Source organism: Monodon monoceros, unplaced genomic scaffold (genome assembly GCF_005190385.1).
Source record: "Monodon monoceros isolate NGI ecotype Baffin Bay Population unplaced genomic scaffold, NGI_Narwhal_1 Super_Scaffold_13, whole genome shotgun sequence".
NCBI lineage: Eukaryota > Metazoa > Chordata > Mammalia > Artiodactyla > Monodontidae > Monodon > Monodon monoceros.
In genome coordinates, this window is record NW_021703769.1 from 17,072,678 (window position 1) to 17,098,553 (window position 25,876).

General features: G+C 44.8%; 1 protein-coding gene across 2 annotated transcripts in view; it reads left to right on the forward strand.

The window, feature by feature from the left end:
- The window catches only part of PTPRT (protein tyrosine phosphatase receptor type T), a 1,065,023-nt gene that overhangs the window by 476,052 nt on the left and 563,095 nt on the right, over positions 1 to 25,876 (forward strand). For both annotated transcript variants that reach the window (XM_029221736.1, XM_029221738.1), the window contains exon 7: positions 19,064 to 19,357. In XM_029221736.1, coding sequence (XP_029077569.1) covers positions 19,064 to 19,357 — 294 coding nt within the window. The remainder of the gene's footprint in view (positions 1 to 19,063; positions 19,358 to 25,876) is intronic.

Below are 25,876 nucleotides of genomic sequence, written 5' to 3' on the forward strand. Positions count from 1 at the left end.
GGAAGGAGAGAGAGGGGGAGAGAGGGAGGGGGTAGAGGGGGAGAGAAGGAGGGGGTAGAGGAGGGAAGGAAGGGCAGGAGAGAAGGAGAGAGGGTGTAGGGAGAGAGGAGGAGAGGGAAAGGGCATGCAAGATGGTAGTCTTTTTATTACCTAATCCCCGAAGTACCATCAGCGTGTCACTTTTGCTACACTGTTTGAAGTGAGCCAGGAGGTGTCGCCCACTCTCAGAGGGGCAGGGTTGCACAGAGGTGTAGATTCCAGGAGTAAATCACGGGGGTCATTTTAGAGACTGCCCACAACCATTGGGGTGGTCCTTAAACGTAGCCACAATAGTGGTGATCTGTGGCAAATGTTCAGGATTTTCTTGTGCAAGAAATACTGAGTTTTAGCCCTTTGCAGCTCTACAGTAATAACAGTCACACGTTAAATAAGTATCTCAGGATATCTTACACTGTCCAGATTGACAGCTGTTTAATACTGATCACTAATTGAACTGGGGGTGGCGTTCCCATCTTCTTCCTAGTCAGGTTCAATGAGGGGATTCTGAAGGACAATGCCGTGTTGGATCTGTGCCTCCCAGGTTGTTCTGAATTTTTCTATCTTACATCTTTTTGATAGTTCTGAGCATATGCTTCCTGTTTCCCATTTTTAAGCAGCTATCCATCATCCTGATTGAAAACATAATTTTAAAAATATTGTACTTCTAAAAAATAAATGAAGAGTGTCACTAAAACTTTCAAACCAAAACAGACATATTTTTTCAACATTTCTGTGTTGAAATGAGAAACCCGCTACTACGGCAGGATATACAGCCAAGTATAGTTGTATGTTTGTCAACTGTATGTTTGAGCACAGTCAGGAATCTGAACTGATTTGTGAACACTGATGAATCTGAGTATCATAAAAAGCAGAAAAATTAACACAGACTTGACATCAAAAGCATTATTTATAGCTGAGAAAACTGATAAATTGAACCTCATCAAAATTAAAGTTTTTGCTTTGGGAAAGCTCATGTGAAGAAATTGAAAAGACACACTGTAGAGTGGGAGAGAGTATCTGCAAACCACCTATATGACAAAGGACTAGTATCTGGAGTATATAAAGAATTCTTAAAGCTCAACAGCAAAAAATCCAAACAGTCAGTGACAACAGTCCAGTTAGAAAATGGGCAAAAGTTATGACTAGACATTCTACTGAAGAAGATATACTAATGGCAAATAAGCACATGAGAAGATAGCAGCCATTAGGGTAGTATAAATTAAAACCACAATGAGATAACACTGCACACATATCAGAATGGCTAAAAAAAAAATGATAACACCAAGTACTGGTGAAGATGCAGAAAAACTGGATCGCTCATACATTGATGGTGGGAGTATAAAATGTTATAGCCACTCTGGAAAGCAGTTTGACACAGTTTCAAATTCCATATGACCCAGGAACTGTACTCCTTGCCATTTATCCAGAGAAAGGAAAACTTCCAGAAATCTGTACAGTGACAATTGTTTATAGCAGCTTTATTTGTAAGAGCTAAAAACTGGAAACGGGGGGCTTCCCTGGTGGTGCAGTGGTTGAGAGTCCGCCTGCCGATGCAGGGGACGCGGGTTCGTTGCCCTGGTCCGGGAGGATCCCACATGCCACGGAGCGGCTGTGCCCGTGAGCCATGGCCTCTGAGCCTGCGCGTCCGGAGCCTGTGCTCCGCAACGGGAGAGGCCACAGCAGTGAGAGGCCCGCGTACCGCAAAAAAAAAACAAAAAACTGGAAACGGCCCAGATGTCCTTCAGCAGGTGACTGGCTAAAAAACTCGAGTATATCCACACCGTAGAACACTTAGCAATGATCAGGCATGAACTATGGATGTAGACAGCCTGGATGAGTCTTCAGGGAGTTATGCCAAGTGAAAAAAGCCAATCCCCAAAGATGAGGTATTGTCATTTTTGAAATGTCAAACTTTTAGAATGGATTAGTGGTTCCCAGGGGTTCACGGTGGAGTGGAGGAGTGAGGATCTAGTATTCATTTTATATTTCCCTGCATTTTGTTTGCTAATATTTGTGTAGGGCTTTTGTCTCTGTGTTTGTGAGAGGGATTGGCCTGAAAGTTTCTGTTTTCGTGATATCCTTGTAACCTCTTCGTGTGGCGGTTATCTTGGGCTTGTAGAGTGAGTTTGGAAGTACTTCTTTTTGTATTCTATGAAAGAATGTGTCTCCAGGCAGTAATTCCTTGAAACCTTCCCATGTGTGTAAAAGTTCAAGCTTATTTCGCTCTGTATCTACCAGTAGAATTTTGTCCTATGAAGATGTTCTGTCTAAAAACCGTCACTTTGTGGATCCCTTGGAAGTTGCTCTCTGTTTCTTTGGATTCCCTGTGCCTGTATTTGAGAAATACATGATTAAGATGTTAGAAGTATCTAGAACAGTGCCTGAAATTTGCCTTCTGCTCCTTGTCTCCTCTCTTCCCTGCCCTTATATGCTTTACCTGGCACAGAAGTACCCAGCTGCAGGGACCCTCAGTGGACACCAACATGAAGCCCTTAATCCTGTTGTCAGAGCCCCGCACCCTCCTGGCTGAGTCAGAATTGTGACCTTTGGGGATGGGGACAGTGGCCCATGGTTGGTGGGGCCTTGCATAATTGTGTTGTTTCAAAGTTCTTTCCCCAAGAGAAAGTTCTGCTACGTCTCTCTTTAGGCTGGATGTGGCAGAATGCAGAGGCAGCCCTAGGGGAGCCAGGGGGGTTTGGAAGAGGCTACTTTTTCAGTTCCTTTACATAAAGGGGCCAATCATCTCTTAAACTCTCCCCACAAACTGAACAAGCTGTTATGGATAAGCCTCTGAATCCATCTGGACACCCTTTCCTGACACTTCAGAGCAGTCAATACGTCTAGTCACTTGCAGCCATTTCAGCAGCTTAGAGACTAACTATGCCTCTGCCCCCTGCACATAGGGATATGCCAAGGAGAGAAATTTGCAAAATAACAATATCGCTCAGCCCCAGCCCTTTCGTTTACTCACTGTGGCTGGCAGTGTAATAACTGATGAAGCTGTCCTGAATCTCACATTTCTCTCCTCCCTCCCATCACCCCCTCTTCGTCTATTCCAGCTTTCCTCAGACATGTTCTGTTAAGACAGCTGCCATGTTTCCACCCCTGGTGCTTGTTGAATGTGAGCTGCCCGTCCTGGTGGGAGATGAATGGCTTCCTCACGCGTGAAGCTGCAAATGATTTCATCGTTTGTGCTGCCTGAGCCCAAGATGCCCCAAGCGCTCAGATGCTCCGAGTGGAGATCATAGGAGGCTTGAGAAGCTGCGTCCGATGGCCCATTAATGGAGAGGGCTGTGGGGTGGGGAGAGGACCAGCAGAGGAGGCCAAGTGGGATGGGAGTAACTCACATTTATTTAGGGCCGGTCTTGTTTCAGGCATTTACTTACATTTGATCTTCACGAGGACCCAGTGAGATATGATCCATTACCCTGGTTTTACACATGACGAAACTGAGGCTCAGAGGAATTATATGTAACCTGCCCACAGTCATACAATTATAGAGGTTGTAAGCCAGCCTCTATCTGTTGGACCCAATGATCTTGCAATTTCAATACACCATACTGTCCTTTGTAAGTAAAAATGAATATGAAAATGCAAAGGGATGGAATGAAGAATATTGGGCTTATCGTGAAGAAGTCGGTGTAGTGCACTGGGATGCTGGGCAGGGAAAGTGAAATGGACCCCCGCTTATATGGACTGGGGGAGCTTTGTGGAGGCTGAGGGGAGACAGTGGCTCCACAGGCGTGCACTTGCCCAGCAGTGACCCAGCCTGCTGAATCCTAGCCTTATACTGGTCCCATCGTCCCTTTCGCCTTACATCCATTCAATGACCAAGTCCTTTCCAATCTCCTAGTCCCTCTGACTCTGCCTTCCAACCCCATGGTCCTTATCTCGGTCCAGACCTCCATCATCTCTCCCCTCGGTAATGGACACGACTTCCCCCCGACTCTGGTCTCTCTCCTTCAGAGGAGGACTCAGAGGAGGTGTCCCAAGAGACCATGTGTCTGTGTCACACCACTGCTTACAAAGCCTCAGGCTCCTCAGGAGGCCCTTCCTGATCTGGTCCCTGTTGACCTTTCAGATCACCTTGCTGCTGTCTCCCTGGCTTTCATCTCTGTTGCAGAGGATGTGCCATTCCTGAGCGGCCCAGTGTCTTCTCACCTCTGGGAAGGCTCCCTTCTCCCCAGGTGCCTGTTAGACTCTCTCATCCTTTCATGATTTCATTATTGGATTTCCCCAGGAAGCCTTCCCTCACCTCCTCCAACTGATCTCCCCCTTGTGTTAGTTTCCTAGGGATGCCATAACTAACGACCACAAACTTGGCAGCTTAAAACAACACGCGTGTATTGTCTTCAAGCTAAGGAGGTCAGAAGGCTAAAATGCGTCAGCAGGGCTGCATTTCTTGTGGCTCTAAGGGAGACTTGTTCCATTGCCTTTGTAGTTTCTGGAGGCCACCTGCATTCTTTGCCTTGTGGTCCTTCTCCACGTTCAGCTGTGCAGCCTCTTTCAATCTCTCTCTGACTCTGATTCTTCTGCCTTCCTCTTTCACGTATAAAAATCCTTGCGATTATATCAGGCCCACCTGGCCATTCCAGGATCCTCTCCCCGCTCACCCACCTCCTCAAAGGCACTTCCACCATGTAAAATTCTGGTGATGAGGACGTGGGCATCTTTTGGTGGCCATCATTCTCTGCACCCCAGTCCTCTGTGTGTCCACAAGGGCCTGCCATTGTTCAGCCTTTACCACTTTACTCTGCATCTCATTGATTTGTGCATCTTCTTCACTCTCCGGTCTCTTTGGTGCCTCCAGGGTAGAGACGGCTACTTGTTCTGACTCACTGTCCTCAGAAAGTAGCAGCATCAGCCCTTACTACATTTTTTGTTGAACAAAAGACCTTTTCTCGGGCTTCGCTGATGGCGCAGTGGTTGAGAGTCCGCCTGCCGATGCAGGGGACACGGGTTCGTGCTCCGGTCCGGGAGGATCCCACATGCTGCGGAGTGGCTGGGCCCGTGAGCCATGGCCGCTGAGCCTGTGCGTCCGGAGCCTGTGCTCCGCGATGGGAGAGGCCACAACAGTGAGAGGCCCGCGTACCAAAAAAAAAAAAAGACCTTTTGTCCTTGGCTCCCATCTAGCTGCCTCACTCTCTGGATGACTGGGGTGTTGAGGACACTGGGGCACTTCCGTACATCAGTTAGGATCACAGACTGGAGCAGGGCAGCCGGGTATCCCAGTGACAGCACATCCTAGCTGCATGACCTGGGGCAAGTTACTTAACTTCTGTGGCTTCATTTCCTCATATGCAAAATGAAGGTAACTATAATATCTACCTGTATCAGTCAGGGTCCAGGAAGGAAACCCCAAACTATGCTAGATATTTCAGAGAGTTTTTAATTAATTAATTAATTTCCCTGTGCTGGGTCTTAGTTGCGGCACACGGGCTCTTCGTTGCAGCATGCGGGCTTCTTAGTTGTAGCCTGTGGGAACTTTAGATGCAGCATGCAAACTCTTAGTTGTGGCATGTGGGATCTAGTTCCCTGACCAAGGATTGAACCCGGGCCCCGTGCATTGGGAGCGTGGAGCCAGGCCACTGGATCACCAGGGAAGTCCCTCAGATGGTTTTCATTGAAGGGAATTACACAAGTGTTGGAAGATTGCTGGAGCAAATGTGGGACACAAAAATAACCAGGAGATAAAGGAAGCAGCTAGGGTCAGGGTAACAGAAGCGAATAGGTGGGGCTGTGGGACCTAGGAGTCTGGAGGAGGGGCCTTGCCTGGCTGATGCTAGGACCTCTGAGGGGGGAGGCTCCACAGATGGTACCACATTTGTAAGGGGGCCCGGCCAGCTTCCTCTAGTACCTCCAAAAAGATTCTGTGCTACAGGGGCATCTGATTCTGAAGATGTGGAACCCAGGCTCTCCTAGGCCCCTCTCTGGGGGAGATAGACTCTTGATTCATACTTTCTTAGGACTCTTGATTAGCAGGTGAGGAAAGAAAGGCCCTTCTAGAGTGATGACTCCGCTCTTAATTTTGGGAAGTGGCCCAGCAAAGAGTCATCTCAAAAATGTCAAGGCTGTGGGGGAAGAAGAGGAGCCAGGAGCAGACAGAGTGTTGCAGATCACAAACTTTCTCCTGGTGCTAAGTCACTGCCGAATTATGCATTTTAAAATGACTTCATTGGTTGCAGCACGACTGTGTGAAGTAGACCGAGGCTGAGCTCGTAAATGTATTTGCTTGTGGAAGAGCTGGCAGGAGTACACACTGAGAGGACTGTGGCCCCTTTTCATTCTGACACAGCGAGGGAAATGCCTATAATGTGATCTTTGTGTCTATCTATGGGGAGCACAAAATGGGGGCACCAGCTGTTTCCCACCCATTGCTGACTAGCTCCACCGACTGCTGGTTGGGATGAGGGAGATAACAGTAGCTAACACAGTGCACTTGTTATGTACTGGGACTTTTCCAAGGGTATTGACTGCAATACCTTACGTAATCCTCATGGCACCCTCCATGGGGGAGGTATTATTGTTGCCCCCATTTTACAGATGAGGAAACTGAGGCACAGAGAGGTTAAGTAAGTTGTCCTAGCCTTCAAAATATCTTAATTTGAATTTCTCCAAACCGAGAACACCCTGAGACAAGGGTTTGCAAATAGTTTATTTGGAAGTTGAAGGGAACACTGGTTGAGTGGATGGGAAGTGAGGCAGGAAAAGGAAGGAAGGCGCTAATGCAGTATGTCCAGAGTCCTTATAAGAAAAGGGAAATTTGAACATAGAGACACAGACACACAGGGAAGAAGTCCATGTAAAGACAGAGGCAGAGATTGCAGTAATGCATCTCCAAGCCAAGGAAAATCAAGATCGGGATCAAACATCGGTAGCCAGGTGCCAGAAGAAGCAAGGAAAGATTCTTCCCTGGAGCCTTTGGAGGGAACATGTCCCCTCTGACACCTTGGTTTCAGACTTCTCACTTCTAGAACTGAGCGGCAATACGTGTCTGTTGCTTTAAGCCACCCAGTTTGTGGTACCTAGTTACAGAAGTCCTAGGAAATCAGGACACTTGTCTTTGGCCACGGGGGAGCTGCTTGGCTGAGGGGCAATGCCTGCACCCCTAGAGCAGCCCATATCCAATTAATAACACAGGGGTACAAAAGGCTGCCCCCCTTGCCTCAATGAGGGGCCATGAAGTGGTGCATTTGGTGCTGCAGAACGCCCATGGAATCAGGATGACCTAGTCTGCAGCCAAAATCGCATCCTTGCTTCCATAGTCTGCCTTCTTCTGAGAACTCTCCTCCAGTCAATCACTGCACAGAATCTTCGTCTCAAGCTCTGCTTCTTAGGACCCTGGGCTAAGACACGCTGGAGCACAGAGAACACAGCTAGGAGGGCATCCCAGAGGAGAGCTCATGCTTTTTTTTTTTTACCCCAGAGAAGTCAACTTATTTTTTTTAACTTTAGAACCAGCATGTTTTTTAATTTTATTTTTTTATTGAAGTATAGTTGATTTGCAATGGTGTGTTAGTTTCAGGTGTACAGCAAAGTGATTCAGATATCTGTCTCTCTATATCTATATATATATTTTTTTCTTTTTCAGATTCTTTTCCCTTATAGGTGGTTACAAAATATTGAGTATAGTTCCCTGTGCATAGGTCCTTGTTGGTTATCTATTTTATATATAGTAGTGTGTATGTGTTAATCCCAAACTCTTAATTTTTCCCCCCTCCCCTTTTCTGCTTTGGTAACTCTAAGTTCATTTTCTATGTCTGTGGGTCTATTTCTGTGTTGTATATAAGTTCATTAAAAAAAAAAATGAGAGCTCTCTCTTGACAGACAAGAAAAGGTGAGTCACCTGAAGAAGGGGAAGAGCGTTCCAGCAGAGAGACCAGCACAAAAGCACCTCCTGCTACCTCTGAGTCACTTGTGCTTAAAGCTGTGGGTTGAGGGGAGCTTAGTAACCATGGAACCTGGAAAGGTAGGGAGAGGCCCACTCTTGGAGGCCTGTATGACACCCTGGTGGACAGCAGATGGAGGAAGACCTCTGGTATGTGTTTCAGACTACTATCTCACCATTAAAGCTCTTCACCAATTGTGTGGACAACTAGTCATAGCTAATGTTAGGGACTTCTGCATCCGGCGGGGAGCGCTCGATGACTTCTCATGTATCTTCCACATCTGTGGTTCCCTGACAGTTGACTCATGCTGCTGCTGGGTTAACAGAATACTGGCTAGTTACCGGCTCTGGCTTCTCCTTCTCACCAAAACCACTTCTCTGTGACCTTGAAAGATAAATCACTTCATCCTCCTCAACTGTGGGGATCCTAGTAGCAGGAGATGGTATAATGTAGTGATTATGAGCGCTGCTCTGGGATCTTCCTAAGTTTGAATCCTGGTTCCTTTTCTTACTAGCCTTGTAATTCTGAGCCATTAGCCTCCTTAAGCTTCAGGATTTTTACAATTAATTTTTTAAAATGGGATTGATAATAACCCCTGCCAGAAGATTGAATGAGATGATGCAGGTAAAGTCCTTAGCAGAGTGCCTGGCACGCAGCTAGTCCTTAGTGAGCACTTTCATTCTGTTGAATTGACAGGCTGGGGAGCTGACATAGAAGCACGCTTTTCGTATCAATACTTGCAGCACAAAGAGGGTCTGTGCAGCATTGAGGAAAGAGTGCAGACTTTGAGAAGGCCTGGGTTTGAACGCAGCTCTGCTCACTCACTGTGTGAGATTAGGCGGGCTGCCTAAAGTAGCTGAGCCTTGTGGTCTCCTCACCTGTAAAATGTCTGCTTTGTGGGGTCACCGGAGGAAGAAGGATGATGAGGAAGCAGGTAAAGTACTATAAAATAATAGTTGCTATGATGAGAGGACCGTTCGGAAATCAAGTCTCAACTTATGGTGGAGACCTCTGAGCAGTGCCAGAAGCGGCCAGGATCTCTCCTTGTTAGGAGCAATGGGTGGGGAATTGGCTTGGCAGATGGACACGGTTCTGGTTCTTGATTTCTGGTACCTGGTACCTGCTACCTGGGCAGATGAGAGGGGAGGTTGACTGTTAAATACTCCTAGTGGTGGAGGGCATAGAACCCCGACAGAGGTCCCACCCGGTTAGAAAAGCTCAACATATAAGAACACTTTACTTATTTAAAATGCTTGTCTTGGAGAAAAGACAGCCTCTTCAATAAGTGGTGCTGGGAAAACTGGACAGCTACATGTAAGAGAATGAAATTAGAACACTCCCTAACACCATACACAAAAATAAACTCCAAATGGATTAAAGACCTAAATGTAAGATCAGACACTGTCAAACTCTTAGAGGAAAACATAGGATAAACACACTTAGGTATAAACCATAGCAAGATCTTTTTTGACCCACCTCCTAGAGTAACGGAAATAAAAACAAAAATAAACAAATAGGACTTAATTAAACTTAAAAGCTTTTGCACAGCAAAGGAAACCATAAACAAGACAAAAAGAATGGGAGAATGGGAGAAAATATTTGCAAATGAAACAACAGACAAAAGATTAATCTCCAAAATATACAAACAGCTCATGGATCTCAATATCAAAAAAACAATGTAGTTAAAAAATGGGTGGAAGACCTAAATAGGCATTTCACCAAGGAAAGACATACAGATGCCCAAGAGGCACATGAAAAGATGCTCAACATCACTAATCATTAGAGAAATGCAAATCAAAACCACAATGAGGTGTCACCTCACACCAGTCAGAATGGCCATCATCAGAAAAACTACAAACAGTAAATGCTGGAGAGGGTGTGGAGAAAAGGGAGCCCTCTTGCACTGTTGGTGGGAATGTAAATTGATACAGCCACTATGGAGAACAGTATGGAGGTTCCTTGAAAAACTAAAAATATAACTACCATGTGACCGAGTAATCCCACTACTGGGCATATACCCTGAGAAAACCGTAATTCAAAAAGAGTCATGTACCAAAATGTCCACTGCAGCTCTATTTACAATAGCCAGGACATGGAAGCAACCTAAGTGTCCATCGACAGATGAATGGATAAAGAAGGTGTGGCACGTATATACAATGGAATATTACTCAGCCATAAAAAGGAACAAAATTGAGTTATTTATAGTGAGGTGGATGGACCTAGAGACTGTCATACAGAGTGAAGTAAGTCAGAAAAAGAAAAACAAATACCATATGCTAACACATATATATGGAATCTAAAAAAAAAAAAAAAAGATCTGAAGAACCTAGAGGCAGGACAGGAATAAAGAGGTACACATAGAAAATAGACTTGAGGACAAGGGGTGGGAGGGTGAAGCTGGGGCAAAGTGAGAGTAGCATCGACATATATACACTATCGAGTGTAAAACGGTTGGCTGGTGGGAAGCAGCCGCATAGCACAGGGAGATCAGCTCGGTGCTTTGCGATGACCTAGAGGGGTGGGATAGGGAGGATGGGAGGGAGGCTCAAGAGGGAGGGGATATGGGGACGTGTGTATGCACATGGCTGATCTGCTTTGTTGTGCAACAGAAACTAACACAGTATTGTGAAGCAATTATACTCCAATAAAGATCTATTAAAAAAAGAAACAGGTACATGTACACCTTCCCTATGCCCCAGCAATTCACTTCTAGAGAAAGAAAAACATATGTCCACAAAAAGAAAAGAAAAAAAAAAGTCAATTTGACTCCCGTGTTCATTGTACCATTATCCTCAGTAGCCAAAATGTAGAAACAACTCGTGTGTATCAACAAATGAATGCATAAACAAAATGTCGTCTATACATACAATGGGATATTATTCACCCATGAAAAGGAATACATTTGTGATATATGCTACAATACGGATGAACTTGAAAATATGCTATGTGAAATAAGGCAGTGACGAAAAGACAAATTTTGTGTGATTCTATTTATATGAAATATCTAGGTAGGCAAATTCATAGAGACAGAAAGTAGAGTAGAGGTTCCCAGTGGCTGGGAGAAGAGGGGGATGGGAGATATTGTCTTATGTTTATAGTTTCTTTTTGGGGTGATGGAAAGGATTTGGAAACACAGAGCAGTGATGGTTGCGCAACAGTGCGAATGTAATTAATACACTGAATTGTACACTGAAAATGATTAGAATGACATATTTTATGTCATATATATTTTATCATAATAAACATTTTTAACCACCCCTCCCCCCCAAAAAAAGTAAAATGCTTGTCTTTGGAATAAACACCCAGTTCAGGTTTATTAGAGGACATTTGTAGAAACACACAAAAAAGAAAACAGTACTCATTTCCTCACAACCCTAAGGAAAACACCAATATTTGGTCTATTTATGGCTAGGCATTTTAAGAGGCATAGGTAGGTGGGATTTTTTGGGTTCATTTTAATTTAGTTAATATTGGACTTCCGTACCTTTGGAGAGTCTTGTCTAAGGGAGAAATTACCCAGAGAAATTTTTTGTGTCCATTTTCAGAATTATTGCCAAAGCAAGGGTTAACCATTCATAGTGAAGTTGCTTGCTTTTAAGCACAATCTAAATGCCATTGGGATTTCTGTCTTTTTTTTTTTAAGTTTGGGTTTTGTCTCCCATTTGGTCTGGCATGAGGCAGTGATTCTCTTCTAGACTCTTTTCTGAGAAAGAAGAATCCTGTGGTAGTAATTATCCCACAGGACCTGTCCTTTTGCTATCCCAGTTCCCCCATCCTAGAGGTAATGATTTCGACTCACCCCAATGTGGACTAGGGTCTATTTCCAAGTAACTTTTCTCCAAGGAAGGGTGTGTAGATAATATGTCTTCTGCATTTTTCAGAACCTGAAATTATCTATCTACTGGCTTTCCTAATGCACCACAACTTAGCTGGCCATAAAATTCTTGGGACATGAAACATCCTCTTAAAACCTTGTGTGTGTGTTATACTATTGTGGTTAGGAATGCAGAGCCCCCACGTAAGGCTTCCTTGGCCTTAAGCCTGGTTCTTTAAATTACTAGTCGTCTGGCATGGGGCAAATTACTTAGTCTGCATCTCTTTCTTCTGTTCAGAAAAGCGTGAATCATAGTATTGGCTACCCATAGAGCTGCTGTGAAGGTTAAATGAGTTAATATTTTAAGGCACTAAGAACAGTGACAGGTGCATCAAAAATGCGCAGAGCTCGTTAACTGCTGCTGCTGTCATTTGTGATGGTTATCACTGTTATCACCTTCACTGTTACATCCCAGTGTTTCAAATTGAAATGCTGAACTCTGGAAACTGATTTTTTAGTCTTTTTGTTTTGTTTTGCTGGAGATCTGTTTTTGTCTAGATGCTGTGGGAATTTTTCTTTAGTCTGGTATTTCAAAGTATTGCCAGTATGTGCTTAAGTTTGAGTCTTGTCATTGATTTTTCCTGCAACCCACTGTGGTCTTCCTCGTCCACCAACTCAGACCTTCATTTAGTTCAAATAATTTTTTTTTTAGCTGTGTCTTTGATTATTGTTCTGTTCCAGTTGTTTGATGCCTTCTCCCAAATACATCCAGTTCCCAGCTTGGATGTCCATCCACTATTCTCTCTGCCACTCTCCTTTCTCTTTTTCACCCCTTCCTTGCCACCTCGACCTCTTATTTTGGGAAAACTTGTCCAGTATTTTCTCTGTCCAATAAAATGAGACGTTACATATTTCTTGAACCTTGGCCATATGTTAGGCTAGGACACAAAGACTAATTCTAGTTGGCACAGACTTCTGGATTGGATGCGGTATCTACTTATTATGTCTTCTGCTCGAGGACCTCATGGGCCAGAGGTGACTGAGACAGTGGAGTCTCCTACTGACAACACAGCCAGGGTAGAGTCAGTCAGTAAACATATCCACGTAGAATCCCTGTGGTCCTTGGCAGAAAATTCAGATACTTTTATAATTTGAACCATCTTTAATTCTAAAGATGAAAATACTGAGAACCACTAAGACTGGGTGGTATGTCCAGGGTCACACAGCTGACTAGTGGTGAAAGACAAAGAAAGGCAGACCCCGGCCCCAAGCTAGATTCCCTTCTCCTCTTTGATCGTCAGTGCCTTATTTTATGAAAGTATTGCCTGCCAGTGGGTAGAAAATCTAACCATCATGATGCTTTTGAAATACCTACCCTGTGCCTAGCCTTGTGGCCTGGGCAGCAGAATTGAAAAGAGAAATGGGCATGGTTTGGTTCAAAGCAAAAGAAACGATGTTCCAGTTGGGAAAAAATGTGTGCAAAAGTGTGGATGTGGGAATGATAAAATAGCCTGTGGGCGTGTGTGGTATGTTGGCGGGTGGGGTAGGGTGGAGTATTCCCGTGGACTCTGATGGGTCAGTAAGTGCAATGAGGTTGGAAAGGTGATCAAGTGGGAGGCACAGGGTGATAGACAATGTCAGAGGCCAGGCCGTATTCACCTTAAACGTGTCTCAGGGCTCACGTCACATCTTACTAACATTCAGTTTTTCTCAAAATATTTGATTTCTGTCTGGAGCAGGCAATACGCAATCGCAAAGCTTGCTCTCCAGCTATTTGAAGCCCTGCTGCTCTCTGTAGGAACTTCCGGGGAGTCAGACTGTTATTAAGTGCTCACAGCAGGAAAGAGAAAGACAGGGTTGGTCTGGAGATTGCTGAGGATAAAGCAGAATTGCACGAAGGGGTCACTTCGCCACCTGCATGTTGAAGGAGAGGCTTGACTGTTCGGGGTCAGTTGCTGCCCGGGCCTCAGGGATGATGGTCCATGGGGTTCTTGTCCTCAAAGTGCTTTTATTCCCGGCTAGAGGGGGCCAGAGCCATCTCCCAACTCAGATCTCATCTCCCTGAAAACCAGGCTCCCTCCCTCTTGATTTGGTTCCAGCCTTTGTCAGCAGAGAGGGCCATCGGATGTCAAACACTTCCTCCTGGCTCCGCACAGCTGATGGTGTGGGACCAGGTGAAGAGAGGGCTTGGTAGTTTCGTATGTGAAAAGACTCATGAATGAGAACTGATGTGTGCCTGAACAACCTCTTGTTAAGAAAGCTCACGGGAATCAGGCATCTGATGGAATCGTGTGGACAGAAATGATACGGGATTAGAGGCTCATTCCCTCCAAATATTCTGGGGTTCAGTTCCAAGTAAGATTTTGTGGCATTCTTCTTAATTCAAACCCACCTGCTGGGTTACAGGCACGCCATGTTTTTGTTTGTTAGACTTTTTTTAGGTATCATTTGCATACGGCGAAATACCTATATTTTAAGTGTGCAGTTTGACGCGTCTTACACAGTTATAGCCAAGATAAGGACATTTTCATCACCCCAGAAAGTTTTCTTATGCCTCCTTCCAGGAAATCACCCCACCAGCGTTAACATGGTTCTGGTTGTTACTATTTAATCACGCAAATCAATGTGTAGTACATTTTAACACCCCCAAAAATTCTCCTATGCCTCGTCCAAGTCAGTACCTGTTCCCACAGGTAACTGTAATTCTGGCTTTTATCGCCGTAGATCAGTTTTGCCTGTTCTTGAACTTTTCATATACATGGAATCATTATGCATTCTTCTTTTTTGTCTTCTTTTGCACAACATAATTTTCTTTTGAGATTTGTCCATGGTGAGTATCAGTTGTTTGTTCCCTTTCCCTTGCTGTGTAGTATTCTGTTGGATGTATGTGTATCAGTTGATGGATCCATAAGCATCGCCCTAGGCCTGGCTTGTCCTATGATTTTCTCCTCTTCAGCAGCTTCTGAATTAACTTCTTTCTCTCCTTATTCCTCTTTCTCTCAGCCCTTGAGCGAAAGCTGGAATGTGAGCTCCTGGCAACCAGGACTGTGTCTGTTTTGTCTATTGCTGTATCCTCACTGGCTAGGACTGAGTGTGACATGAAGCAGGTACTCGATGTTTATATAATGAGTGAATGAATAGGTGTGCAGAGTACATAGTTTTTAAAAATTGTTTACCAGTCTGGCTCTGGATGGTACCTTACCAAGCAACTCAGAACTACAGGATTCCTAGGACAGCCTCTTTGCTCACAGACTTAATGTGAATTTCTGGCCCCGTAGATCATGCCCAAGTGAGTGCTCTCTGCAAGAGCTTCCCTAAGCTCTCGACTAGATTAGGCCCCTTCACAGGCCTCATAACTGTTCCTGTCACCCCATCATGACTCTCATTCCACATTATTGTCAATGCCTCTTTAATTGGCTGCCTTACCCTGTGAGTCCATGGGTACAGACAACCCGTATTTCTTTTCACCACTAAATTGCACACACTCAGCACTCCGTCTGGCACATGAGAGGCACAGAGTACACACCAGTTGGGGTTTCTTTCACAGGGAGTTTCTCTCTGCCAGGTTGTTCATCTCAAGACCCCACAATTAGACAAAGCCCTTCATGCACAGAAAGATGGATTTGAAAACGTGGCCTGTGCCCATTCATATGTGGAAGCCCTAATCCCGATGTGATGGTATTAGGAGTCGGGCCTTTGGGAGCTGATTCGGTTTAGATGTGGTCGTGTGTGCAGAGTCCCCATTATGGAATTAATCCCCTTGTAAGAAGAGGAAGAGACCAGCGCCATGTGAGGACACAGCAAGAAGGCAGCTGTCTGCAAACCAAGAAGAGGGTCCTCACCAGACACTGAATCTGTTGGAACCTTGATCTTGGACTTCTCAGCCTCCAGAACTGTGAGAAATACATGTCTGTTGTGTAAGCCACCCAGTCTATGGTATTTTGTTATAGCAACCCAAGCTACTAAGACAGCCTCTGTGGAAGATTTCTACCTAAGTTATAACATTAAATGGGTAGAATCATGTTTTTTTCCTTCAAATGTTTTAGCCCAGATGTTGAATCTGTGAACGTGCTGGGTGGGTCATAGTCATGGGAACCTAGACATTTACTTGGCGTTGTCCTGGGGAAATCTTAGCATGTTTATTTTCACCCGAACGCTTGAGAACCTGGAGCCTGGAAGTACTAGGTCTATGACCCCTACATCAAGTTCCATTTCCTTACATGATTGTGCTCCCAGCCTTTAGCCCCTGCAACAAAGGGTCAGGGTCCCAGAGAAGTGTCAGCTATTAGGGGCATGTGGGCTGTCATTAGAATCTCTGTGGATTTCCTTTATTTTCAGCATAGACCCTTCAAGGGTTCATGAAGGGGCTTCAGAAGGGTTTGTGAATTCCTGAAATGATGTACAGAACTCTAGGTAATAGGCTTATGTGCATTTTCCTGGGGAAAGTCTGGAACTTCTCACCACATTTTCATAAGGTCCTTTGTATCAACCAAACTTAAAGACTACTCTTACAGACTTCCTTCAATGATCTTCATGGTTAATTGCTTAAACATCTCAAGTACAAGAGGAGAAAACGATGGGCGGGAATGCTACCTGGGCCCTGAGATCCAAAGCTGCCTACACCTCCTTCTAGCTTCATGGGCTCTCCCTGGTCCTTGGTCTCCTGTCTGATGACTCTGGTGGTTGGATTAGATGTCTTCATAGAGTTCTTGCACTGTCCGTCTGAACAGTTTATCTCAGAGAGGGCGACTGATACAGATAAACACGGTCTTTCTGTGCATTATTTAAAAAGGTGGTACCTACCAAAAAAATCATTCTGTGTCTCATTCCTGCTTTTTTCTCTTTGAACACTAGTACATGTGGCTTCTAAAGAATGCCATTTATAAATCTGTAAGTCACTAAAAACAGGAAAAACAAGAATAATCTGATGGCCTCTTGGTGCCAAGTGCAGGAAACACTAGGATGTACTTCATGACAATTCTTGAGGGGTCAGAGGGAAGGATAGTCTGCACATGGACATGTAAACTAGTTTGTCATTTGAGATGGAGACATTTATATCCTCGAGGGAATGTTGGTTACTATACTTGCATCTACCTTCAGAAATACATGAAAAGGGACTAAACATTTGGAAAGATTGATGCTTTATTTTCTTTCTGGTGGTCAGCAGTTTACTGCTAATGCCTGAAATCGGAGAGCAGAAACCATTGTGGAAAGTCAGTGGAAGAGAGTTTAATGTAGCCACTTGCTCAAGCCTTAAAGTATTAAAGCCTGCTGATCTTAATTCTGTCCAGAGCTGGTCTGTGAATAATTATACTAAGGAATTGGACAGAGTCATCACAGAGCTATAAAATATCACCCGTGGGGCCTCATTGGAGACTGATGGGAACTCTGGAGAGTTGATAATGGTGATCAAAGGGTCTATATATTTAAAATGCACAGAGGATGAGCCCAGAAATTATCTGCCTGGAACAAATTATCCAAAAATCAATCTGCAAACACCTTTGAGATAACAAGGCCTTGAGTAATAACCTCCATGGCTTTGTAAAGAAAAGCATCTAGCTTGACTAATCTGCTTAATTTCCTTCTCTGACCAAATGGCAGCTATAATAGAGGCAATCTGAACTTGTCCCTGAAGATTTGCTTCACGTCACACTGAGAAAATATTGTCCACCTCTGCTTCATAATGATTATTCTCTTTCAGGAGAATCTTTGTTGCTAGATAATTAATTAGAAAGAAAACACTGAATGAGCCCTATCTATCCCAGAGCTCTCACCTGAGTTCCAAACTGAAATTCATACCTGCCTTAGCCACCTGAATAGCTCAGAGGCTCTGCAAAAGTTCTTGAGCACAGCTAAGTTGTACTCCACCCCCAGATGCCTTCCCCACCCTTCACTTCCTAGTTCTACTCCAAGAATCAGTAACTTGTTCATACCCTTTGATAGATAACCCCTTCCTGGAAGTTGGTCCTAAGAAAATATGAGACGAGATGGACTGGAATCATTTGCACAGAGATGTTCATTGCTGCAAACAACTCATGTGCCCAACGATCGGAGAATAATTAGTGTGATTATCTGATGGATTGTTCTATCACTATTAAAGACAGCCATGGTAAAATCCACATAGTATATAAACAAAGTCCTTTGGATCTAATAAGTGAGGGAAGGAAAGAAAATCTACATTGGGTCTGTGTGTTACTGTAGCCACAAAAAAAAGGGTTTAAGTATACGCATAGAAATTGGAATGGAACATGGAGAGATAAAAATGGTGATTATTTTGGGTAGTAGGGAACGGGGCCTATCTTTTCTTTCTTCTCACTTCTTTATTGTTGTCCCACTGCCATTTTTTGCTACAAATGAAAATAAATATATCCACATTGATCTGTAGAAAATGGGTATCGAGAGGCAAACAGCTTTCCAAAGGGAGAGCTGGTCTTGAAAGGCATCAGATGTGGGTTCCATCCTGCCTTACCTGCTCCACTATCTTGGTTAGGTGATCTGATCCCTTGGGTTCTCAGTTTTTTAATTCATTAAAACGGAGGTGATAATGTCCCAAGAATTACACAAAGTGATGCAGCTGAGATTTTCTGGTAAATAAGGATAAAGTAAATGATAATTTGCCAGTGAGCTAAAAATTGCCGGAAAGAGGCCACCATTCATGCTTTGCTGAAATTCTGGTCTGTTTAGCTGAAGTTACAGAACTTAATGGAAGAGAGATGGCAACACATAGAAGATCCAAGATTACTCAGCATGACTTTTCCCTTGACCCTTGATTCCCACTGGGGTCACTGTGGCCAGAGCCCCTCTCTCTGCTGGAGGAGATTGCTAGGGTTGAGGAAGAAGCTGAATTCCTGCTATGCCATCATCCCTTTGCTACTTAGGCTCCTATCACTATTTGGAAGAACATGCACTAACAATCTACGTGTCCCTATAAAAGAAATGTTTGTAAACTCCTGACTCTCCTGGGTTTTGAACCAAACTCCGCTTTAGTAAAGGCAGGTTCTCATTTGAGGATAGAAAAGAGACTATTGCCCCAGGCATCTTTGCCGTGTTCAAGAAAAATCTTTTCCTCACAATGGCCGTCATTCTTTCCTTTCTTTAAATGAAGCAGATACAGTTAGGTGTTGAATATAGTTACTTAAGAAATACTGATTCAGGTATTTACATACAATGATTTAATTAAAGTAGGACGTGAATGGGTTGAGAAAGGGATTTGGGCTGTTTTCTATGGCTGTCCGGAATTCTGTCCTTTGTCCTCACATGTTTGGAGTCTGCTCTATAAACCGTTTGGGTCTGACATCCTTTGCTGATTCCTGTCTTTCAGAGCCTCCCACACCCATCGCCCCCCCAGAGCTGCTGGCCGTGGGGGCCACATACCTGTGGATCAAGCCGAATGCCAACTCCATCATTGGAGACGGCCCCATCATCCTGAAGGAGGTGGAGTACCGCACCACCACCGGCACCTGGGCAGAGACGCACATCGTCGATTCTCCCAACTATAAGCTGTGGCACCTGGACCCCGATGTGGAGTATGAGATCCGGGTGCTGCTCACGCGACCAGGGGAAGGGGGCACGGGACCGCCAGGGCCTCCCCTCACCACCAGAACCAAGTGTGCAGGTAGGACTCTTCCTGACTCCGTTTTGAGAGGTTGGGCAGTTGCTGGGCGTGATTGCTCCTGTGACAGTCATTCCTCCACTTTGGTATGAGTGTGCTTCCTGTTGTGATAAAAAATGGTCTTGCCTTAGAGGCTCCAGAGGCATCTCTGGGGACCTCCTGGCTTTGACTGGGAGTCTAAGAAGCACCTGACTCTAGCTGTGTCATGGAGAGGTTCCTGGTCCTGACAGTGTTTCCCGGGACACTGGTTCCCTCTCTCTCTGCAAGGGCTTCTGGTGCCACTGGTGTGTCTGAGCCTTCCTAGTGCTGACAGTGTCTCTGAGGGCTCCTGGCCTTGTTTCTTTGAGGGCTCCTGGGCCTGCTTCTCTGAGAGCTCCTGACTGTGTCTCTGAAGGTTCCAGGCTCTGGTTGTATCTCTGGGGGCTCGTGGCTCTGACCATGTGACCTGAGGCTTCATTTGGTCTATGTCTCTGGGTGGTTCTGATTCTTGTTGTGTATGTCAGGTGTTCCTGATTTTATTTTTGTCCCTGAGGATCTCTGGGCTGGGCCTGTGACCCTAATGAGCTCTTGGTTTTGACAGTGTCCCCGAGGGCTCCTGGTTCTGGTTCTGTCTCTGAGGGGCTCCTGGTGCCAGCTGCATCTTGAGTGCCTCCTGGCTCTGAAAGCATCTCTCAGTGGATTCTGGAAATGCCTTAGTTCCTGAGAGCCTCCCACCTCTGTGTCCCTTGGGGGTTTCTGGCACCTACTTAGGAGTCTGGGCTGAGACTCTCTGTCCAAGGGTCCTTTGGATTCTACATCCCTACAGGCTCCTGGTCAGTGTTCCCTCCAGCCAGGCTCCCGGTTTCTCAGAGGTTTCCGGATACTGCTAAAGAGTTTGCTGACTAGGGCTGTGTATGGGAGTGTTCTTTGTATCTGTCCCCAAGAGCTCTAGGCTTCTGTGGTGTTTCTAACAAGGGGTGTTGTCTGGGATTGTACCCCTGACTGTACCCCTGAGATGTTCTGGCTTCAAATGCAACTCAAGAAATTAAAAGGACTCAGTGTTTTATGGGTTTGTTTGTTTTTTGCTGCAAATCGCATTATTTATTTTATCTCATTTTTCCTAAGTAACCATTTGATGTAAGTACTTTTATCTCATATATAAATGAAAGAATAGAGACTCAATATTTTTAAAAGTTTTATCCAAAGTCATAGAATTGGCCAACAGCACACTCAGGATTTGCACTCAGGTTCCCTGACTCGAATGCCCTTGATCATGTGGTGTACAGAGCTGGGGGTGCTCCAGTGGGGGACCAGGGAAGTGGCAACATGAGCCGTTGACTTCTGAGGGAAAAGGAATCCTTGATGGCTTCTGGGTGGGGAGAGAAGGACCCATCAGCACAGTGACTTCCATGGAACAAAAAAGTAAAACACAGTCGGTTCTGCTGTCATGCAACATACGTGTGCCTAAAAATCATTGCACTATTCAAAGTTATGCAGTAAAAACCACTGGGCTTATGGGAGAAAATGGGGCTGGGGCACAGCACTCATCAGTGACACACCAAAAAGAGAGGAACCTAGTAAAAATAGCAGCACAATTGTACACGTGTTAATGGCTAAGATATGCGTAAATACTGTAATACAAATGGGGTGTTACCGTGAAACGTCCTGGAGTTTGCCTGTGGAAGTGGGTATCAGAAAGGCTGCAGCCCATGAGCTACTGTGCAGTGGTGGAGGAGGGCTGTCTGAAAGTGGCAGTAAGTTGTGACACCATGTGTGGATCAGTGTGGCTTGTAACACACACAGTGAACGAAGGAAGCAGGTAGATGTTTGAGGTGGGCGCGTCTTGTGTGTTCCTATGTGACTCAGTCCAGCTGGGTGCGGTTTTCTGCTTCACTAGTGTTTCTGTGTACAAAATCTCACATAGCAAATGTGAAATTCACGCTCTCCTCACATTGTTCCCTAATATGTCAATCATGTTGGAAGACATTCGCATTTTCAAAGTAAGCGTTATAGCAGAATTGAGTGTAACCATTCTGAAATATCTCAGTAGTGTGTCTTGGTAGCATGTAACCCAGAGTTAGTGAGTATTTCCTTTGCTTGGGAATATTCCTTTGAATGTTATTGAACCACCACGATGAACGGAGATGCCATTTTCTTGATAAGTTTCAAAAACAGGCCTTTGGTAAAATTCCTCATTGAAACTTGATTACAAAACTTACTACTTTAAAAAGACATAAGGATATGTTATTAGACCAGGTAATACCTTATCTCAGCTTTGCAATTCAGTATTCACCCGTAAAAATAATTGATTTGATCCTGCCGATGAGACTTTTCTCTTTCTACGGGGTTTCCAGGGTTTTTGATCTTTATAAATGATATTCAGAGCACTTTAGCAGCCCCCGTGGACTTATTTTCTGATGATCGTATAATGCATTTTGAAATTCAGTCGCAAGAGGATCATCTCAATAAAAATTTACAATCTGTTGCACACTGTTGCCGCGGCTGTGTAACGGATTTTACATGTTGAAAACACGATTGTCTGACTCTCAGTATAAAAATTATGAGTTGAAAATGCTGTTTGTGGTTTTATATTTCAAAAAATATCGATGTTTAAGTAAGCTATGCCTAAAATCTTGAATAACCCACATTTTACAAAATGTGTCATCAAAGAGGTAATCATCTTTTCCTCACTGCTACTGATAGTAGAATGTTCTTTGCCTCATAATTAATGTTTAAGAGAATTCCAGGGCTGATATCCACTTGTGGAGGCTGTTTATTGGGGTTGGTAGTCTGAGTTTTTTCCCCCTTTCTCTGTTCTATTATTAATCATACTGGAAATGTACTCATTATTTTACAAAACAGAAAATGAGAGAGTGTGGAGTGTGGAAGGTATAATTTCTGCCCAGAGGAATTTACAGACTGGGTTAAGATTCCGACAAAACAGCAAAGAGAGGAAAGCATCAAGTCAGGTATCGAAATAGCACACTTTGTGGAGGAAAACAAGTTTGGCGTGGGAAGAGCAATGCTGTTAAAATGATCTCGAGCAGTGGATTTCAAAGTTTTATCCTGAACGAAAAGCATCGGCATCCCCAGGGGACTCGTTAGAAATGCAAATTCTCAGGCCCTGTTCCCTGACCTAGTGAATCAGAAATTCTGGGGATGGAGGCCAGAGATCTGTGCTGTAAGGAGCTCTCTGAGGGATGCTGGTGCACACCCACATTTAAGAACCACTGGTACAGTGTCATACCCAGATGCCACTTTGGTAGTAGGCCCATTACATTGCTTGATCCTTGAGGCAGTTCTGAGAGGTAGATGGGAAAAAACTGAGGCACAGAACCATCAGATGAAGCTCACAAGTCAATTACCTCCTTACAACTAAATCTCTTGGCCTAAGGAACTCTCCATCGCATGGTTTGATGGAGTTTCCTCCGCAAATGTTCTCTTGAGGGTGGGACTGAGTGATAAAGAGACTGGTAACTACGGAGACAAGCTGAGCATGAATAGCCTCCGTGCACTGCAGCTGTAGTCCTGCTCATCAAACGTCTGCTGAGTCCCTTCCACGTGCCCAGCTCTGTGCTAGGTACTGGTGGCAGAGGCATGCAACTGGAAGCTACAAGCTCAGGTATCAAGAAGATGCCAGGAGGCCCAATTCAGCGAGGGCAGGTGGCGATGATTCTGGTTCTGCCACGTCACTAGGTAGATTCTTGGGGCACTGGGAGCAGGTTCTAACCCTTAAGGGGAGAGATTGTCAAGAGTTTAGTTACAGTGCAGTGTCCCAGGCCAGTAGTCTAGAGTTCATAGCAAGACCCTTAGCCAATTAAGCCAGAGCCTGGACAGATTTACCAGATAGGAACCTAGTAATGTGAGGATAAGAGAAGAGAGCCATAGATGACACTCCCAGGCTTCTGGTTTGGGTGCCTGGGAGATGAGTGATGGAGCTGTCTTCTGAGATGGAAAACACAGAAGACGCTTTAGGGGCGAGAAAGCCAGCCCAGGTTTGAATATGTTGTGTTTGAGGTGCAGCTGTACAGCAGGTGATGGTATAGGTCAACCTGGAGCTCAGGAGAGACCAGAACGTTCTCTCTTCTTCTTCCAGGAGAACTACCAGGTTGCACCTGGATTTGAAAATCAAAAGGACATCTTTGTACCAATGAAAGCAGTTTAATTCTCTTTCTTCATGCTATTCTCTTGAGATGCCCCATTCATATATTTTTTTTTCTATTCATCATTTTGTTCCTTTTGGTCAGTTGAATCATTCGCCATCGTTCCTGAGATATAAGCCTGGGGAGCAAACATGATCATGTACCTCAAAGTGCTTTGAAAAGCTCAAAACGCTCTTTAGATACCTGTAATGAAACAGATCCTTATTTGTTGCTATTATTGTTATGGATGTTATGATTATGAGTAATGATATCAAAACAGGAAGCCTTACTTGTCCACTTCTCTGGACTGACTGGCATTTGGAAGGGTGGGCCGTATTCTTTTGTTGTGTTTCATCATCCCACGGGAAATCCCATTTCAGAACACGATGATCATACTGTAGTCTGGACTCTCAGAGATTTTCTGGTCTAGAGCAACAGGTGGTTTTCTCTGGCACAAACGCAATAGCGGACGTCCAGTCATAGGAGCTGGGTCCTAGAGGGGCACTCTGGTGCCCACCCAGTCTCACCTTGAATGCCACCTCTGATGGGGGTGCTCATGTTCTCCCGTGGAAGACCAGGTCACTGCTGGGGATCCTGGGTGGTTATTATTATTCAGTACCCAGTGTTGGCCTAGTTATCATAAAACTCTGGATGGGGTCCTAGTTAGGAGCAGAGAGTATCCATTAGGTTGAAAGAGTAGGGGCAGTAGGCGGGCTCTTTGCATCAACTGTCTGGAGTCCACAAGGAGAACCAAGGCCAATGGCGTTGACGATAGGGCCCAAGGTCAGTAAGCGGGGAAGGCAGGTGAGAAGAAAAGAGGTGCAGACACCATACTGGTCCAACCTGGCCCCGCATCTTTTCTGCAGGTACCACTTTTAATGGCCCGAGCGCCTGCTTGTTGATGTCTTAAAATGATCACTCAGAAACTCTCCCTCATTTTTACCCATATCTGCCTCCATGCAACACTCACTTACGGATTCTGGTTTTACTTTCGGGTGACCTGTTCCTCCATATCTCAAAAACAGGTCTATAGCAACTAAAGTTTTCTCTCTTATGCTCCAGAAATCTCTTTCCCCAAAAGCTGTGTTTCAGCCAGACCCTGGGCAGCTCTCTTCACATCATAGCTATGGAATCACAACTCAACAATCCAGCAAGCCAAGTGATGATACATCCCCCTGTGATTGCTTACTCTTGTAAATCAAAGGGCCCTTGCCTGGGAGTCCACTTCATCGTGGTCTCACAGGGTTCAGGCTCTCTAAGTGAAAAGCGACTTGATACAGCCAGACACGCGACATGCACTGCTGATTTGGAGAGCTCTCTTCCTATTGCCTCCACCTGAGGGTTGATTGCACATTATATTTTATTTACATATTTATGGATTTCTACTTGAAGTGATATGTGTCTGCCCTGCTCTTTTCTCCAAGGGGATAAAAAAGAGAAATTCCAATTGCTGGGCTCAGTGAAGTGAGGGTAGTCATTAGAATTTAGTGAAAAGAAGAGGGACTTCAGAGCAGTGAAAAGAAGAGGGACTTTAGAGCTAAAAAGATTCTGATTTTTATTTCAAGCTGGCACTTGTGAGCTGGATGACCATGGGTGAATTCCTTCTCCTGTCGGTGCCTCAGTTTCTTTTCTTCCATTTGTGAGAGATTACAGTATACCACTGTGTTGTGAGGCTTCAGTGAGACAAGTTATCTGCCTAGCAGAGAACCCAGGACACAGAAGCCCCTTTTAATGAACAGTTTTTAGAAATAATCTCAGACCTGGGAAGATTCCCTTCACTGTAGCATCATGGACCCTGCTGTAGAGGATTTCTCCAGTTGCTATTCCCTTCACTTTCTCAGCAGTGGATTCACGCAGAAGCTCTGATGAGTGGCTCTGCAGGTGTTCCGGAGTCTTTGACGTGTGGCTGCAGGACCTAGAGGAGGCTGCAGTGGTTCTTGATAATGTGGGAGGGGGAGATGGGAATTGTCCTTTTATAATTCTGTCTCCAGTCTTAAGTAAGAGAGAGAAGCATGCTTTCCAGACCCTTCTGTCTTCTGGGAGGCCAAGGCTAGTGGGAATGAGGCCTTGGCAGACAGGGAGTGGAGGTGAGTCCTGACCCTCTGCAGCGAGCATCCTCAGATTGGTGTGTTTTTAGTCTAGCTTGCAGTTCTAGGGCAGAGTGGAGGGACAGAGAGAGGGAAAGAGGAATTCAGGGTCTAGAAAATAGAACAGAGCTACGTAACTAGCATTGTGAGGCTTTTATTTTTATTTTTCTCATTTCTGTAAGCGTCAGTTTCGCTCTGTAAGGTGCGGGTAGCATAACCTGGCTTAACTCGTAGGGCTCTGAATTAGAAGTAAATGGAAACTTCCTTCTGGGCAGGATGGTGGTATGAGCACAGACATCTAACTCATCTGCTAT